The following is a 17,589-nucleotide window of genomic DNA, read 5'->3' on the forward strand; positions in this document are numbered from 1 at the left end:
GAGTTATGCAGAGCCAGGCCTCATAGATATGATTGAGAGGCCTGTGCCCCCAGAGAGTCATGCAGAGCCACGCCTCATAGATATGATTGAGAGGCCTGTGCCACCAGAGAGTCATGCAGAGCCACGCCTCATAGATATGATTGAGAGGCCTGTGCCACCAGAGAGTCATGCAGAGCCACGCCTCATAGATATGATTGAGAGGCCTGTGCCACCAGGGAGTCATGCAGAGCCAGGCCTCATAGATATGATTGAGAGGCCTTTGCCACCAGAGAGTCATGCAGAGCCACGCCTCATAGATATGATTGAGAGGCCTGTGCCACCAGAGAGTCATGCAGAGCCAGGCCTCATAGATATGATTGAGAGGCCTGTGCCACCAGAGAGTCATGCATAGCCACGCCTCATACATATGATTGAGAGGCCTGTGCCACCAGAGAATCATGCAGAGCCAGGCCTCATATATATGATTGAGAGGCCTGTGCCACCAGAGAGTCATGCATAGCCACGCCTCATAGATATGATTGAGAGGCCTGTGCCACCAGAGAGTCATGCAGAGCCACACCTCATAGATATGATTGAGAGGCCTGTGCCACCAGAGAGTCATGCAGAGCCACACCTCATAGATATGATTGAGAGGCCTGTGCCACAAGAGAGTCATGCAGAGCCACGCCTCATAGATATGATTGAGAGGCCTGTGCCACCAGAAAGTCATGCAAAGCCAGGCCTCATAGATATGATTGAGAGGCCTGTGCCACCAGAGAGTCATGCAAAGCCAGGCCTCATAGATATGATTGAGAGGCCTGTGCCACCAGAGAGTCATGCAGAGCCACGCCTCATAGATATGATTGAGAGGCCTGTGCCACCAGAGAGTCATGCAGAGCCAGGCCTCATAGATATGATTGAGAGGCCTGTGCCACCAGAGAGTCATGCAGAGCCAGGCCTCATAGATATGATTGAGAGGCCTGTGCCACCAGAGAGTCATGCAGAGCCAGGCCTCATAGATATGATTGAGAGGCCTGTGCCACCAGAGAGTCATGCAGAGCCACACCTCATAGATATGATTGAGAGGCCTGTGCCACCAGAGAGTCATGCAGAGCCAGGCCTCATAGATATGATTGAGAGGCCTGTGCCACCAGAGAGTCATGCAGAGCCACGCCTCATAGATATGATTGAGAGGCCTGTGCCACCAGAGAGTCATGCAGAGCCAGGCCTCATAGATATGATTGAGAGGCCTATGCCACAGGCCTCATAGATATGATTGAGAGGCCTGTGCCACCAGAGAGTCATGCAGAGCCAGGCCTCATAGATATGATTGAGAGTCCTGTGCCACCAGAGAGTCATGCAGAGCCAGGCCTCATAGATATGATTGAGAGGCCTGTGCCACCAGAGAGTCATGCAAAGCCACACCTCATAGATATGATTGAGAGGCCTGTGCCACCAGAGAGTCATGCAGAGCCAGGCCTCATAGATATGATTGAGAGGCCTGTGCCACCAGAGAATCATGCAGAGCCAGGCCTCATAGATATGATTGAGAGGCCTGTGCCACCAGAGAGTCATGCAGAGCCACGCCACATAGATATGATTGAGAGGCCTGTGCCACCAGAGAGTCATGCAGAGCCAGGCCTCATAGATATGATTGAGAGGCCTGTGCCACCAGAGAGTCATGCAGAGCCAGGCCTCATAGATATGATTGAGAGGCCTGTGCCACCAGAGAGTCATGCAGAGCCAGGCCTCATAGATATGATTGAGAGGCCTGTGCCACCAGAGAGTCATGCAGAGCCACACCTCATAGATATGATTGAGAGGCCTGTGCCACCAGAGAGTCATGCAGAGCCACACCTCATAGATATGATTGAGAGGCCTGTGCCACCAGAGAGTCATGCAGAGCCAGGCCTCATAGATATGATTGAGAGGCCTGTGCCACCAGAGAGTCATGCAGAGCCACGCCTCATAGATATGATTGAGAGGCCTGTGCCACCAGAGAGTCATGCAGAGCCACGCCTCATAGATATGATTGAGAGGCCTGTGCCACCAGAGAGTCATGCAAAGCCACACCTCATAGATATGATTGAGAGGCCTGTGCCACCAGAGAGTCATGCAGAGCCTCGCCTCATAGATATGATTGAGAGGCCTGTGCCACCAGAGAGTCATGAAAAGATATGCTGCGACAGTGTTGGCCTCTTGTAAATGAGTAACACTATGTACAGGTCTAGGGAGTTACCAAAACACACACTATGCTACAGCAATCAATGGAAAAATATTTATATTCTGGGCAAAAATTAAATAAAAAAAACTGTGCCTCATGAGTTAAACATAACATTTATTTTATTTTCATACACAGTGTGGTGTTTAATGCTACTGTTTTTAGGGTCGGAGAATTTAGCCATGACTTAGCACCCCATTTCTGACAACATTACTCTTCTTAATTCCTGTTCTGTGTTATTTCTGGATGAGACACCGAATGGCTATAAGTGTGACGAGTGCCTCACTGACCAGTCCTCGGGCTGCACACCGAGTGGAGAAATTCAGTGCACCGGGGAGCAGAACACCTGCACCACCTTCTATGGAAAAGCACTCAGACCCGGTGAGATAAACTGATTTTCATAATTATGCGTAATATTTCCCACTGCACCAATCTTCTTGGTTTCTGGTTCTTTCTAACAAACTAAATGCTGTTCACGCTAATTCATTCTCAGTGAGCTTGGTTCCATCAAATACAGTGTAGAAATCATGTCCCATTGACCAAATATACCCTGATGATGTGGTATTAGTAAAACGCAAACCTAGACCAGAACGCAATGGAGTTCTGTACAGGGTTGGAGGCAAACTAACCCAAGACTAAGATTTAGAGTGACCACACTGTTTGCCAAACAGAATCTAAAACTGTTGAGGCCAGATCTACAATTGGATTGCATTGCCCTTGCATTATGCATGGTGTTAGAATTGGGGGTCTCTAGTTGGCAGAGGTAGGTACCGTTGTCCAAATATGGACCCTTGGTTCTAGTCAGGGTAAGGGGGTTACACTTCTAAATAACCTCTGCTCACCCCCTTGGTAGCTTGGCACGAGAAGGGAGGCTTATCTCAGAGGCAGTGTGTAAAGAATTTGTGAACACATGCAGTAATACAGTGAAAACACTCCAAATGAACACCACGCCGGTTTAGAAAATCTTTACTAGACTTAACACAAGACCAAACAACAATAATCCACAATTCTGTAATCAAAAATAGTCTTTAAAATAGAAAAAATGAGCTTAGCTCAATGTAGATGGTAAATGTGACTCTTTACTCTCAAAGTACCTTCGATGTGTCACGCAAAACAAACAAAAGGGTTGCAGTGAAGTTGATGCATCAGTTCCTTACACTCAGGGGAGTGGATGTGGTGGTTCCTTAGTGGTGCGCAGGGGAGTTAATGCTCGCTTCCTTACAGTATGGGGAGTTGATGCATCAGTTTCTTACTGTGATCCGGTGCAATCTATCAAGATGGCACCTCGATGCGATGATCCAGTGCGATGAGACACAATGACGTCGTTGATGCGATGCGACAATGTTGGATGCAATGCGTGCACGCCCAACGGTCGTGCGGCGAACTCTGTAACTTCTGAGCTGCGACAGGCCCTGAAACACTCTTTTCCGGTGATGTGACTGCAACCTCTGCGGCGGCGGCGTGCTTCTCCAGTGATGCAACACGCTTCGTCGGTGATGAGAGTGTGAACTGCTGCGGCGGCGACGTGCTTCTCTTCGTTGCGTTGCGCTTCCAGCTCCTAGCGACATGCAGTCTTCTCAGAGGGCCCAAACAACAATAGGCACATCTATGCAGTTAGAATTCCCAGCAAGGGAATTCAGGGGAGCTGGTGGTGAATTCTTGTAGCCCTGAAACATCAGGCAGGAGGCAAGCACACTTCAAGCCCTCTGAGATTCTTCTTCAAGATTATGAAAAGTCCACAAAAGTCCTTTTCCCCTTTCCTTGACAAATAAAGTAACCACTGCAGGCCAACACCAGAAATAGCAAAACAGCACATGGGGCAGTCTCCTCCTTCAGATTCCTTGTTTCTTCTCCTTGGAAAAGGTTTGTCTTGATTCCCAGAAGTGATTTAAAGTTATGGGGTCTGGGTCCCAATATTTATACCAGTACATCCTTTGTCCTCTGAAGGCAGAGGGTACCTGTGCCCAGCCAAAACCAGTTCTGGGCAGCTTCCTGGCAGGAGGTGGAGACAGCATTGTCTGAGACCAGACCTGGCCCAGGTACTCTCTATTCTATGAGGGCTCAGGTCAGTGAAAGTAAATCTCTGCCCCCACTCTTTATTCAATGCAGGTCCTATTCATCCCAGCCCTTACCCATCAGACTGCTGGAGCCAAGACCCACTCCAGCCTCTCCAGCCCCCTGTCACTCATAAACCAGGCATGGAATACAAAAATCTAGCAGAGGCATGCTGGATTGTTAGGCAAATAAATACCTACTTTCTAAAAGTGGTATTTTCAAACACAGAATGTAACAACCAACCTCACTAAATAATGTATTTTAACATTCTGAGTTCAGACATACTAAACTCAAATTTCTACCTAGTTCCCCGGGTCAGTTAAGATTATAAGATTTTTTAATCAAACTGCCCATTCTGGCCTATGGGATTAGGTAGCCTTGCAATAGTGAAAAACTAAATTGGATGTAGTTCACTATCAGAACATGGTACACAATGTACCCTTCCCATGGGAGTACCTTGGGCCTACCTTAGGGGTGACTAAAATGTAGAAAAGGGAAGGTTTAGGGACTAGAAATTGTGTGCACTTGCCTAGTTGACATGGCACTCCCAGACTGCACACAGGCAATGGCAGGCCTGAGCCATATTTGACAAGCTGCTTCTGTGGGTAGCACAACCAGTGCTGCAAGCCCACCAGCAGCATTTGATTTCCAGGCCCTTGGCACATATGGTTCACTGTTCTAGGGTCTGACAAGTAAGTACAATAAGCCAATCATGGAGTCACTAATCCATTACAACAATTACAATAGGGAGTACCTGTATTTGGCACTGAATAGCAGTGGAAAAGTGCCCAAAGCATCTAGATTAGCAAACAGAGTAAAAACACAGGAGGCAATAGAAAAAAGATTCTCTAAGCAACACAAGACCACCTTGCATGGCCCTGCATTGCTTGGTAAATCTGGAGTAATGCGAGGCAATGCAAGTGACTGGCTTGCATTACTCTGCCCTATGAAGGCGTTCCTTGTATGGAGAGTGGATGTTACAACGCATACACCCATGGATTTTTTTGCATTCCCAGATTTACCAAGTCTGGTAAACGAGGGAATGCTTCAAAAGGCTACGGCTTTCCTTTGAAGGTACAATAAGAATAAATATCTTTATGTTCCCTCATTATTTCATCTGTATGCATTCTGCAGCACACTTACAAAGCTTTGCTCCTCCTATGCGTGTGTTTGGCAGATCTCAAGTTCCGTAAGCCACTTTCTGTATGGCGAATTTTCATTTCCCACTGCCAGAAGGCCACCAATTGTTACAGTCTTATTGAGAAAAATCCTCTCCCAATTTGATATGGGATTTGTGGAGTTCAGTGATGGGGCTGTTGAGGTTCGAGAACCGGGCCTTATGGGGCGAGCGGCGCAGGGCACGCCTAATATCTCCGTGTTCACCTGCCTTGTCAGACAGAGACACGAGACACTCTGTTAGGTGTAGAAAATCGAGTTTATTAGCTGCAGCTAAGCACAGTTGTCCAAGAAGTACATGCGTAGATTCTTAGGAGACTGCCACTTAACTCCGTGGCTCACAGTCTCTTATAGTACACATATTTACAATGCCCACTCCCAAAACATACAAAACTAACGAATAGGAATAGTTCGAAAACAAGCTATCGAGTGTCCAAAACACACCCTCCTTTCAGATCCCGTGTGCTCTCCTCCCCTCAAGTTAATCAACACTAGTGCCCGTAATTCAATTTGCAGGTGGTAGAACATGTTCGTGTGTTTCAAAGGCTAGTTTGTGTAACAAGAGAATACACAAAGAGAATAGCTAAGGCCAGTCAAATAAGATAAAATATGAAAGAATGGTGGGGCCCAAACAGTGGAATAAGAGAAGGATTAATCAGTCTAGACATGGATTAACGTACTCGGCCAGATCCTGACATCGGTTGCGTAAACAAGGACAAGGGGTTACTTTTTAACAGAAGAGACATGTAGCAGCTGAAAAAGCAAAAACACTGCGTTCGCCGTGCTGCCTGAGTGAGGCAACACAAAATGGCGGCTGGACACAAAATGGCGGCTAGATACGAAGCGGAGTCGAAAACCACAGTACCTCAGACCCTCCTTTTGCCATACTCAGGCAAAGCACAAGGGACTCATGTTAGTCTGAGTCAATGTCAATGGTCATGAGGTCACTGAGCTGTTGCTGCAACATCATTCTAATATTCTCTGTTTTCTGTGACACAGGCTTTGGAACACATAAAGTGGCAGAAAAAGCCAACGAGTGCGGGCCACACTGCAAACTGAGGCAACAAGAAAAAATGATCGCTAGAATCGCCCCAAGGAAAGTTAATACTTTCCATCCCCATGTGGACTTAAATAAAAATTTAAAAAAGAATAAAAACCACTTACTTTGTCAGCTGCGTCTCCGGGGCTCGCTCTCGTAATCGCGCCACCGTCTCGGACAATAATGTGCATGCACGGCCACCCGCGCATGCTCATTAGTATCTAAGATGGCGGCGCGATTACGAGAGCGAGCCACGGAGACGCAGCGGACAAGATAAGTGGTTTTTATTCTTTTTTAAAATGTTATTTAAGTATTTAGGGAGGGCGGGAGGGAGGCGGGTAGTATTTAGGGAGGGCGGGAGGGAGGTGGGTGGCGCGTAGTGGGGCTACGCGAAGTGCGTAGGTGGACGTAGTTTCTTGCCACTTCGCGTAGCTTCGCATAGCCCCACTACGCCTACTATGCCCAGGGTTACATTTTAGCCATATTTACTATTCCCTTTATCAAAGGACTGTGACTAAAATCCACTCCCCTTTTATATGACCCACCAGGAGGATATCGGAGTTGATTCTGGTATGCATTAGAAAACAGAACCTTCATATGAAAACGGGAGAACTAAATACGGCATCCCTCTCTCTGTGTTATGGGGCATAAGCCCACAAACCCAACAGTCAGTAGTGTTAACTACCAGTTGATGCTGATGTAACAACTGGATGAACGAATTGTTGAGATATTCTGTTCTCTTCATTTGTTCATGGTCTGGGAGTGCATAGATTTAGTGCGGAGAAATAGTAGTAGAAGAAAGCAAAGAGACAGAAGTGGGAGCAGGTGTTTGCTGCATAGTGTGAACAATCCATCCTAAACAAGCCAATAAACTGCATAAACATATAAATGCATAATACTACGCCACAACGACTAAACTATAATTTCTTATAGTGATTTATTTTTATCATCTTAATATCACCCCCTTCCACTTCGGAATCCATTTATCTAAAGGCGTTGCTCACGGTAATCTTCCTGGATCACTTGGCTGTGATTATTAGCCGTCCTATGACACTGCAAGTCCTGTTGACCTAGTCACTATTCAGGTCACAGCCTAAGACTCATGCCGTGACCCTGCAACTTGATGCATAGTGGAAAAAAGGAATGTCTTTTAATACAAAACAAAATTATAACCAACAAAAAAAGAAAAGAAAAACACAAAGTTCAATTGTTTTTGGTCAACCTAGGTCTCAGGTTATACCGTATCTTGCCAGGTATCGTTTGGTCTCAAAACAACGTCTCTGGATTTGACATGTTCAGTCGCAAATGTAGTGGTACAGCTTCCTGCAACACGTCGTCGTCTTCTTTCTCAGAACTTGTCCAGTCCAGGCGTGCACTACTGAATGGTACAAATCTGGGTACTTTCTCACTTTCTTCGTCACCTACGCCTTCTCTGACCCACTGGTCATAAGGTAAAGGCAAGGGTACCCTTTTAAAGGGCACGCCGTGGATCCAGTTTTTCTTGCCAACAACTTTCACGGCTGTACGTGTTGTCAAAAGTACTTGTCGCGGCGGCCCCCAATGAGGTTCCAGATTCCTTTTCCTCTGGAAGTTCTTGATACAGATATAGTCGCCAGGTTGAATGGAATGACCTGGATCTGAGGAAGCCTCCGGCAACGCGTTTTGGACCTGTTGACGAACAACACGCAATTTAGTGGTGAGGTCATGCAAATAATCAACCAACAATGGATACGGAATATCAGAGTATTTCTTAGGTCGAGGGACTCCCCAGACATTGGCTGGGCGTCCAAAAACGACCTCATATGAACTAAGTCCTAAACGAGAATGGACAGTCATTCTTGTTGAGAGAAGTGCCAAAGGCAAGGCATCAGGCCAGGAAAGACCTGTGCTGGCCTAAATATTTGCTAATTTGAGCTTGAGAGTGCCATTATAACACTCTACCAAACCCGCTGACTGAGGGCAGTTTGCCGCATGGAATTTCTGTCTAATACCAAGACCCGTACACACCTTCTTCATAATTTGGCCTACAAATTCACTCCCATTGTCACTCCAGACAATGCGCGGTAAACCAAACCTAAGAAAGAATTCCTTCAAGAGGACTTTGGCAGTGGACAAAGCAGTATTGTCCTTTAGGGGGTAGGCTTCTATCCATCTGGAAAAGGCACAAACGACCACCAGAACATACTTGAGGTTATTGGAACGTTCCATGTGAATGTAATCTATTTGCAATACAACAAAAGGGTACGTGGGGGAGCAAAATGACCTGCCGGAGTTGGTGTTCCCTTTCCTGGATTGTGCATCAAACAAACAAAACAATGCTTCACCACATTCTCTGCACATTTAGGAATACCTTCATTTTGCCATACTGCATCCAGAAGTTTACATATACCCTTTGCATTAATATGAGCTGGACCATGCGCCATAGTAACTACAGGTAGTACATAAGCATCTGGTAACAACCACCGTTGGTGCTCTGACAATTCCGTCCAACATCCCGTTGTGTCCAACATTCCCGTACTCTCTCTCCACTTACTCAATTCTTTCTCAGTTGCTTCCTTTTGGATCATTTTCACACTTTCTACTGTGTCTTCACACATACCTCCTTCTGCGACCCATCTTGCAGGGCCTGCAACATACATGTGACTCTTAACGTCTTTCGCTGTTTCTTTCGCTACCTCATCCGCAAATGCATTCCCTTGACCCACATCATCGGTGATCCTTTAATGTGCACTGCACTTCACAATCGCTACTTGAGTGGGCAAGGCAAGTGATTCATGAAGGTCAGTTACCAACTGACCATGCTATATTTTAGTGCCGTGGGAAGTAAAGAATCCTCTTTCCTTCCACAAACGACCGAAACTATGAGCAACGCCAAAGGCGTATTGGCTATCTGTGTAAATAGTCACTCTTTTCCCTTTCGTCAACACACACGCTCTTGTTAATGCAATCAACTCAGCAGCTTGTGCTGAATTCTGTGAAATGCGTGCAGTTTCAACTACTGTATGCAAAGTAGTAACAGCATAAGCTGCTGTCGTCTCGCCATTAGGAAGCTTGAAGCAAGATCCGTCTACCCACAGGATCCCATCCGGATCCACAAGTGATGTGTCTTTCAAATCTATTCGGCCTTTAGTTTCTTCTTCTGTACGACGAAAACAATCATGTTGCTCTTGTACATCTTTCTCATCTAGAACAGGTAACAATGTTGCTGGATTTAGAACATTACATCGCTTGATACGTATATGACTAGCCAAAAGCGTTAACTCATATCCAGACAAACGAGCGCTCGTTAAATGTTGCGTCTTTGTTCTGTTCAAAAGAGTATCTACTGCATGTGTTACCATTACAATAAGAGTGTGATCCAACACCAATCCAGCAGATTGACGAATAGAGATTGCCGCTGCTGCTGTTGCTCTGAGACAACTAGGTAATGCCTTGGCTACTGGATCCAATGTATCCGAAAAATAGGCACATGGCCTTTGCTTGTCTCCAAATTATTGTGTCAGGACTGACAATGCACAACCTTCTCTTTCATGAACATAGAGTGTGAAAAGCTTACTATAATCTGGAGTACCCAACACAGGAGCAGAACACAAAGCAGTTCGTAAGTCAGAAAATCTCTTCTGGCATTCATCAGTCCAAGGAAGAGTTTGGGGTATATCTTTCAGAGTGAGTGCCAACAAAGGTTTGACCAACAAGGAAACATTCGGGATCCACTGTCTACAATAAGAGGTAATGCCTAGAAAAGCACGTACCTCTCTTTGTGTGGATGGTACAGACATACGTGCAATTGCATGGATACGTTCTGGGGTCAATCGCCTTCCCTCCTTCGACAAGAGATGACCTAAATAGGTATCCTCTTGGCGGCAATATTGTAACTTAGAAGTTGACACCTTGTGGTGTAAATCAGACAAATGTTGCAGAAGTGATACAGTCGCATTTTTACAAACATCTTCTGAATCGGCAGCCACTAACAAATCATCCACATACTGAATAAGGGTAGCACTAGGGGGCAAAGAAAAAGCGTCAATCTGGGATTTCAAAGCCTGAATATAGATGGAGGGACTCTCACAATAGCCTTGAGGTGCACGTTTGAATCGAAAACTTCGACCTCCAAGTGAGAAACCAAAGAGATCCCTACTTTCCTCACCAATAGGAATGCTAAAGAAAGCATTTTTGAGATCAATAACTGAAAACCAAGCAGCTGAAGCAGGAATCATAGTAAGCAAAGCAGTAATATTCGGGACAACAGGAAACTGAGGGACAACAATTTTGTTGACCTCTCGAAGATCGATCACAAAACGGTACACAGGTGGCTTAGAAGGATCAGTACGTTTAAGAACAGGCAGAACGGGACTATTGCAAACATTTCCTCTTGTCTCTTCAACAACACCCTTCTGAACAAAATCGTGAACGATAGCTAACAAAGCTCTTTCGCCATTGTTAGAGATCTTACATTGAGGAATGCGAAGCAACTTAACATCAGGTTAAACAGTGATCACATAAGGCGGAATTTCAAGCAACCCAACATCATTCGGACCCGTGGCCCAAGGCGTAGCAGTAAGTGAACGCAATTCAAGTGGTAGCTGATCCTTAGATCAATACATCGGAGAAGTTAATTTATCACCCAAAGTAAGATGTACACCAGAGGGGGAACAATACAATGTAGCATGCAGACGTTTCAGTAAATCCAAACCCAATAAATTCTCTCCGCAACCAGACATCAAAAGAAGCGAAGCTTCTAAATCATAAGGACCAATGGAAATAGGCAAAGGACAGGAAACTGGGTTGCTAACTGGGGCACCAGAGAATCCTACGGAAACGTTTGTTAAGCCAGACAAAGGTGCCCCAGGGAGTTTGGAATGCATGATAGAACTTCTCATTGCACCAGTATCCAAAAGAAATGGTTCTGTAACACCCAATGCTACTACATCAACATAAGGTCCATTCTGATCCACTGGAACTGATACGACTCCCTTGCTTTGTCTATGGCTGTCCTAGCTAGTGTGAAAATCAGGACTTTCGCTTTCTACACAATAATCATCATTGTAATATTGCACAGACTGAGAATTCTGCTGATCAAAATAATTCGTAGTACTCTGAGGAGGAAAGGAACGCTGTCCTTGAGACGACGCACCTCGCCCTCTACATCTAGGTGCTGACTGAAAACCACCACGGCCTTGTAGCACTGATGATCCACCATTACGCTGCAATAAAACCGGACAACTATTCTTGAAATGACCTTCCTCTTTACAATAGACACATTGATTAGGACCTAACAAAGGTCGCGGAACAAAGGGTGCAGGCTTCTGTAAAAATCTCTGAAACTGTGGAGGCTGTTGTGATTGACGCTGACCAGAACGAGGGGGATAAGCCTGTTGCAAAAGAATCTTCATTGTTAACTCTTAAGTCTTTTTCTCCACTTTATCCTTTTCTTCCTTTTCCCTATTCTCATAATACAGGGCAGTAGCTAATATCTGGGCCGTGGATGAAACGGCCCATGAACTCTCTGATTGTTTCAATTTGTGCGATAATTCTGGGAGTAAATTAAATACAAATGTATCCACGAATAATCGCTGTCCACCTTCAGTACTCATATCGTGACCACTATGATCAATGAAAGTTTCTTCGGAGACACTTTCATCCGTCTTTTGTGTACATGTCGCTAACTTATCCCAATTAACACGTACAGCAGGCATCATCGTTTTCATTAGAGTTATAATTCTACCAGGCAATTCTGTTATCAAATCATCAGGTTTAACACCACCTACTTGTCCTGTATCTGCGGCTGTTATAGCAGCCCAATTACCACCTATAGCTTGATCGTGATCTTCCCTACGAATTTTTGCCCATAATGCTTGTGGGACTACATTTCCCATCAGCAAATCAATGTCTGCCAAATTCATGATACACGCATCAACAGTCTGGGACAACTCTTTATAATACCCAGCAGGATTCTTACGAGGGTACGGTAAAGACTGTTTAAGCGCCAACACTTCCGATCTTTTTCAAGGATCATGTACCCATATACGCTAAAAATGACCTGGAATAGGCGGATTAGCCCCTACTTGTGGAACTGCATCTCTCCATATCGGAGGAACTTCTCGCATAGGATATTGTTTCATTTTACGCCGAACCGCAGGATCAGGTTCAAGAGAAGCTTGAGAGAAAAAAGAAAACCTGAAAGTAACAAGTGTCTGGACGGCATGCTCTACATCGGAACCCACAATAAGTCCTTTATCAAATTGATCCTGTATCTCAAACAGACCCTGGGAAGGTATATCCAAATCCATATCTCCCCATCCTTTAATGAGAATATTACACATAACATTAAAGACATATCTCTGCGTGGGCGCATTCCACTGAAGAAAAGTATCTAAAATATCGCGCACACTATACTGTGGATCACTCATGATCCAATTACGAGTGAGAGAATCTAGCTTAATCTGCTCATCAGTTGACGAGCTGTAGGAGAATCCGACACTAGAACAGGAGACAATGTATTCAGTACAGTACAGTACAGTAGCAAAAGAAACTGAAGGTGAAGGAGACTGAGGTACAGAAGACTGAGGTATAAAAGTCGGTGGCAAAGGAGGTGGAGGTGGAGTTACTGGAAGAGGCAATTGTACAAGAACCGGAACAACTGGTTGAGCAACAGGTTGTTGAACAACAGGTTGTAATGGGGGTGCATTAGCACCCAATACATAGGGTGGAAGTAATCTCAGCAAAAGGGACATAAAAGGATCTTCGTCAAGATCGTTACTCTGTGGAGAAGTAGGCAACACAGGGTAACATCTATCTATTGCCATACGATGCTGTCTTTCTGAAACTTCAATCATCTGATCAGTCTCATTCTTTTTAAACTGCTGGGCAGCCTGTAAAATCATCATATTTTGGGCTTTCTCATCTTTCTTTGCTTGTTTAATTTCTTTCTGTTTGGCTTCCTTACGCCATAGGCGGAAAGAGTCAAACATTGCCTGCCAGGCTTGTCTTTTAAACAAAATTGTTTCTAAATTATCTAATATGTCAGACTCAAAACTACCATTTTGTGGCCACTGCAAAACACCATCTTTCTTCGTATTTCGAATCCATGTTTCATTAAAAATAATAGGGCCAAGACCATGTTTTGAATAGAGTTCATAAGTGGCAGTTCCAAACGGAGGAATTGGACAAGAATCCTCTAGCCGGGAATCCCTAGTACAACCTAAACAGCAAAATGTCTTAAACTTACTAAATCCAGGCATTTCGTAATGAACTGGACTTTTCACAAACTTCAAGGGGTGTAAGACAATATAGTCACAGCAGAAACGTACTTACCCCTCAGTTTCGATAAGTGCACGAATCGAATAACAAAAACAAAACAAAGAGTGGGCGCTACCCACAAATACTTTACTAAATGTTTTCTCACACCAACAGATGTCCGTCTAACGTCTCGCGATACCAATCATCACCAGAGGGCCAAGGCAGGGTGACAGTCAGAGCAGCAGTCGTCAGCAGCTGTCGGAAAGGAGTAGCCGCGCTGCAAAAGACCTTCGGTCCACTTCGACAAACAGGGGTCGCTCTTGTGGTTCGGGAATCCTCCAGAATTTTCTTGCGAAGCTCCTCACGACCCTCGGGCTGAACCACTACCACTGAAGTCACCCCACGTTGGGTGCCAGTTGGAGAACCGGGCCTTATGGGCCGAGCAGCGCAGGGCACGCCTAATATCTCCGGGTTCACCTGCCTTGTCAGACAGAGACACGAGACACTCTGTTAGGCGTAGAAAATCGAGTTTATTAGCTGCAGCTAAGCACAGTTGACCAAGAAGTACATGGGTAGATTCTTAGGAGACTGCCACTTAACTCCGTGGATCACAGTCTCTTATAGTACACATATTTACAATGCCCACTCCCAAAACATACAAAACTAACGAATAGGAATAGTTCGAAAACAAGCTATCGAGTATCCAAAACACACCCTCCTTTCAGAACCCGTGTGCTCTCCTCCCCTCAAGTTAATCAACACTAGTGCCCGTAATTCAATTTGCAGGTGGTAGAACATGTTCGTGTGTTTCAAAGGCTAGTTTGTGTAACAAGAGAATACACGAAGAGAATAGCGAAGGCCAGTCAAATAAGATAAAGTAAGAAAGAATGGTGGGACCCAAAAAGTGGAATAAGACAAGGATTAATCAGTCTAGACATGGATTTACGGACTCGGGCAGATCCTGACATCGGTTTCGTAAACAAGGACAAGGGGTTACTTTTTAACAGAAGAGACATGTAGCTGCTGAAAAAGCCTGAGTGAGGCAACACAAAATGGCGGCTGGACACAAAATGGCGGCTAGATACGAAGCGGAGTCGAAAACCACAGAACCTCAAGGTGGGAGAGAATGGCGGATATGTCATTTTTAGGAGAGTAGACATAGCCCACGTTGAACACCATAGTGCCAGTCCAGAGCTTGCAAACACATATTGTTCCTCATCGTCTGACCAGCTTTCTACAAAATTACATGGAAGGGATTTGCGAATGAGAATGGCCACCCCACATTTCTTGGAGCTAGGCATGATATCACTGAGTACGGTAGGGACACAACTGGTTGATGTCCGGCAGCTTGGGAGGACTCATCCCACCCGTCCAATGAGTTTCTATGCCTCCGTTGCTGAAAACTGTGTCTCTTGTCAAAGGGCTAATGTCAGTGCTCAGATCTTTTCCTGTTTAATGTGAGTGCAGCATATTAACTTTGAGCTTGATGAAAGTAAGAGGGTGGTGGGCTATGGTAGTGGCCATTAGCAAGTGAAGCTGGTGAAGTATATGGCAGGAAGGCAAGTGTAAGGAAGCAAAGATTTGAAAAACATTAAACAAAAAATATGATACCTTAGATAATCTCCCTAAAATAAGGTGGTTGATTGATATATATTGTTGACATTCTACAGTTATTACCTCTCTGTCAGGCCGACAGTGCCCTTTTCCATGCAGTGCTCTTCATTCCCACTATAAGCACATCTATAAACCTTTTGTGACAGTTTTCAACAACTGCCAGTGTGTGAATTAGTGGCCGATCTGAGATCTTGGGAACTTTGGGCCAGGATGGGCATGATTTCTTACCTAGATAGAGAAAATATTTATGTGGCAGCATTGCTAATGAGTGATTATTGTCTGTGTGTTTTTTCCACAGGTGGCACTTTGCATCCGTATAGCATGAAAGCATGTGCTACTCCAGATTTCTGTGAAATATACTACCCTGTGGAGACCCTAGTCTTTAGTTATGAAATATTTTGTGCACCTGCCAAGAAGCAGTGAGGCCATTGTTCACACCTCTGATGCCGCCCCACGCCGCCTTAGTAATAGTCAGAAGAAACATTCCTAGAGCTCTACCAGTACCTGCCATGAAGAGGAACACTGTGAGAATGAAGCAGAAGAACTCCTGTCAGCCTCCCTGGGACACAGAATACAAGGAAGCACTGTGCGTAGCACTGTTTACGCTGCCATGTTGTTTATGTACCACCGGCCTTTATATTCAGCCATATATAGCGCCTGGGCGCCTCAGAGGGAGTACTCTCTCTGGTGCATTGAGCGACTGAATCCCTGCCCCTGCAACCAACCAACGATACTTGCTTGGGATCGGATAAGATGCTCCTTCTGATGGGATTCTAATGCTGCATAATTTGTAACCTTGGAGGAAATTGAATTCAACTCTTATCTCTCCAATTGAAATAACATCACCTGAATTATGATGGTTTTGTCTATGCATATCCTGCCAATAAATATAAATGCAGATTACATATCAGCTCCCTGTGTTGACATGTGATACACAAAGAGTGTAACACACTGCTGCTGTGTGCTCAAACAGTGGCTGATTTTTTAATTTTTGACTCCTTCAGATTATAACTTTCTTTCCTCCACTAAGCGCAGTACAAATATACACAAATCTGACCAGAACCAGATAGAAATGTTTTCCCTCCTGTCTGAGATGCAGCTGGAAGTTTTGGATCAAGATATTGATAATCAGCCACTGGCGACTGTCCTTGAGTTCATCCTTCTTCTTCGTCTCCACATTGAAGGCCCTCAGTGACCACTCTCAGGACACTCCCAACTATCTAACCAGCTTCTGACAGAGAGACCAGGCCAGGTGCTCCCGGACAGTCCTGCTCTGTTCCTCTTTCTTAGCCTTAGAGATGAACACCTCTTTGAACATCAGATCATGGAAAATATCTAGCACATTGTGTTGATGATGTCAAAACAGAAGAACGCAGAGTTATGAGTTCATATCCTCAATTTTAATGCACTCTGTAATCCTGGGATTGATCTGCTTTGGGGTGTAGCAACCCCCATAGCATAAAACGTGTACACCTGCTTTATACTTCACATTGAACACATGAATAAACTTTAGTTGACACTGCTGCGTCTACTATGGGTCTGTGTGTCCATGGATAGCTGTTGGTTGAGTTGTCAATAATAGAGGTGATGTAAAATTAATTAAAGTAAATAGACACCTATATAGAAGAGTTTATGTTAAAGAGAGGATGAACCATGAATGCTATTAATGCTATGCCTGCAATAGGATGAAAACCCAGAGTCTTATATACGAGACCACTGATGGAACGCTAATTGACATCGAACCATAACGGATGCCATGACTGACATCACTGTGAAGTCCAATGGAGGATGGGTCGCAACAAAGGGAAGTTCAAGACTGTCTCTCAGGTGAATGGTGGACTTTAGGTTTGCCATGAACTTGACTCCATGAAAGTCTAAGCAATCCTTGGAGTTTGCAACAAGGGAGTCCCAGTTTGGAATTTTGGGTCTACAGTTAGCTGATTAACCCTTACCATTTTGATGCTGGTCCCCTAATTAAGTCTTTAAAACATATCTTAAATATCTTAAATCTCCTCATCATGATTCAGGATAAAACAAGAATTTACTAGCTCTGATGGAGACCCAGATGACTCATAACAATGTTCTCATACATATTTGGGGAGGAGCCTCCCTTAGGTTTCAGAATCTTCAAACAACAGGAAGGTGGGGAAATAATACTAAATATAAGTTGAATAAGAATATAAACTATCCCTGCAAGCTATTCCACTATTCCACTATGACCTCTAGCTGACCTTTGATGCTGTTGATGAACTTTTCTCCGCACATT

At 44.8% G+C, this 17,589-nt stretch overlaps 1 protein-coding gene across 1 annotated transcript; it reads left to right on the forward strand.

Moving 5' to 3' along the window:
* The first annotated feature begins 1,110 nt into the window (after positions 1-1,110).
* On the forward strand, positions 1,111-16,845 carry LOC144828273 (uncharacterized). The gene is made up of 2 exons (XM_078686352.1): positions 1,111-2,581; positions 15,622-16,845. The coding sequence occupies exon 1, from the start codon at positions 1,252-1,254 to the stop codon at positions 2,182-2,184; it is 933 nt and encodes a 310-aa protein (XP_078542478.1). The 5' UTR covers positions 1,111-1,251; the 3' UTR covers positions 2,185-2,581; positions 15,622-16,845.
* Positions 16,846-17,589: the final 744 nt, after the last annotated feature.

This window comes from Lissotriton helveticus, chromosome 4_1 (assembly GCF_964261635.1).
Source record: "Lissotriton helveticus chromosome 4_1, aLisHel1.1, whole genome shotgun sequence".
NCBI lineage: Eukaryota > Metazoa > Chordata > Amphibia > Caudata > Salamandridae > Lissotriton > Lissotriton helveticus.

Excerpts from the sequence above, each read along its gene's own strand:
- LOC144828273 (XM_078686352.1), top strand. The coding sequence starts at position 1,252 with ATGATTGAGAGGCCTGTGCCACCAGAGAGTCATGCAGAGCCAGGCCTC.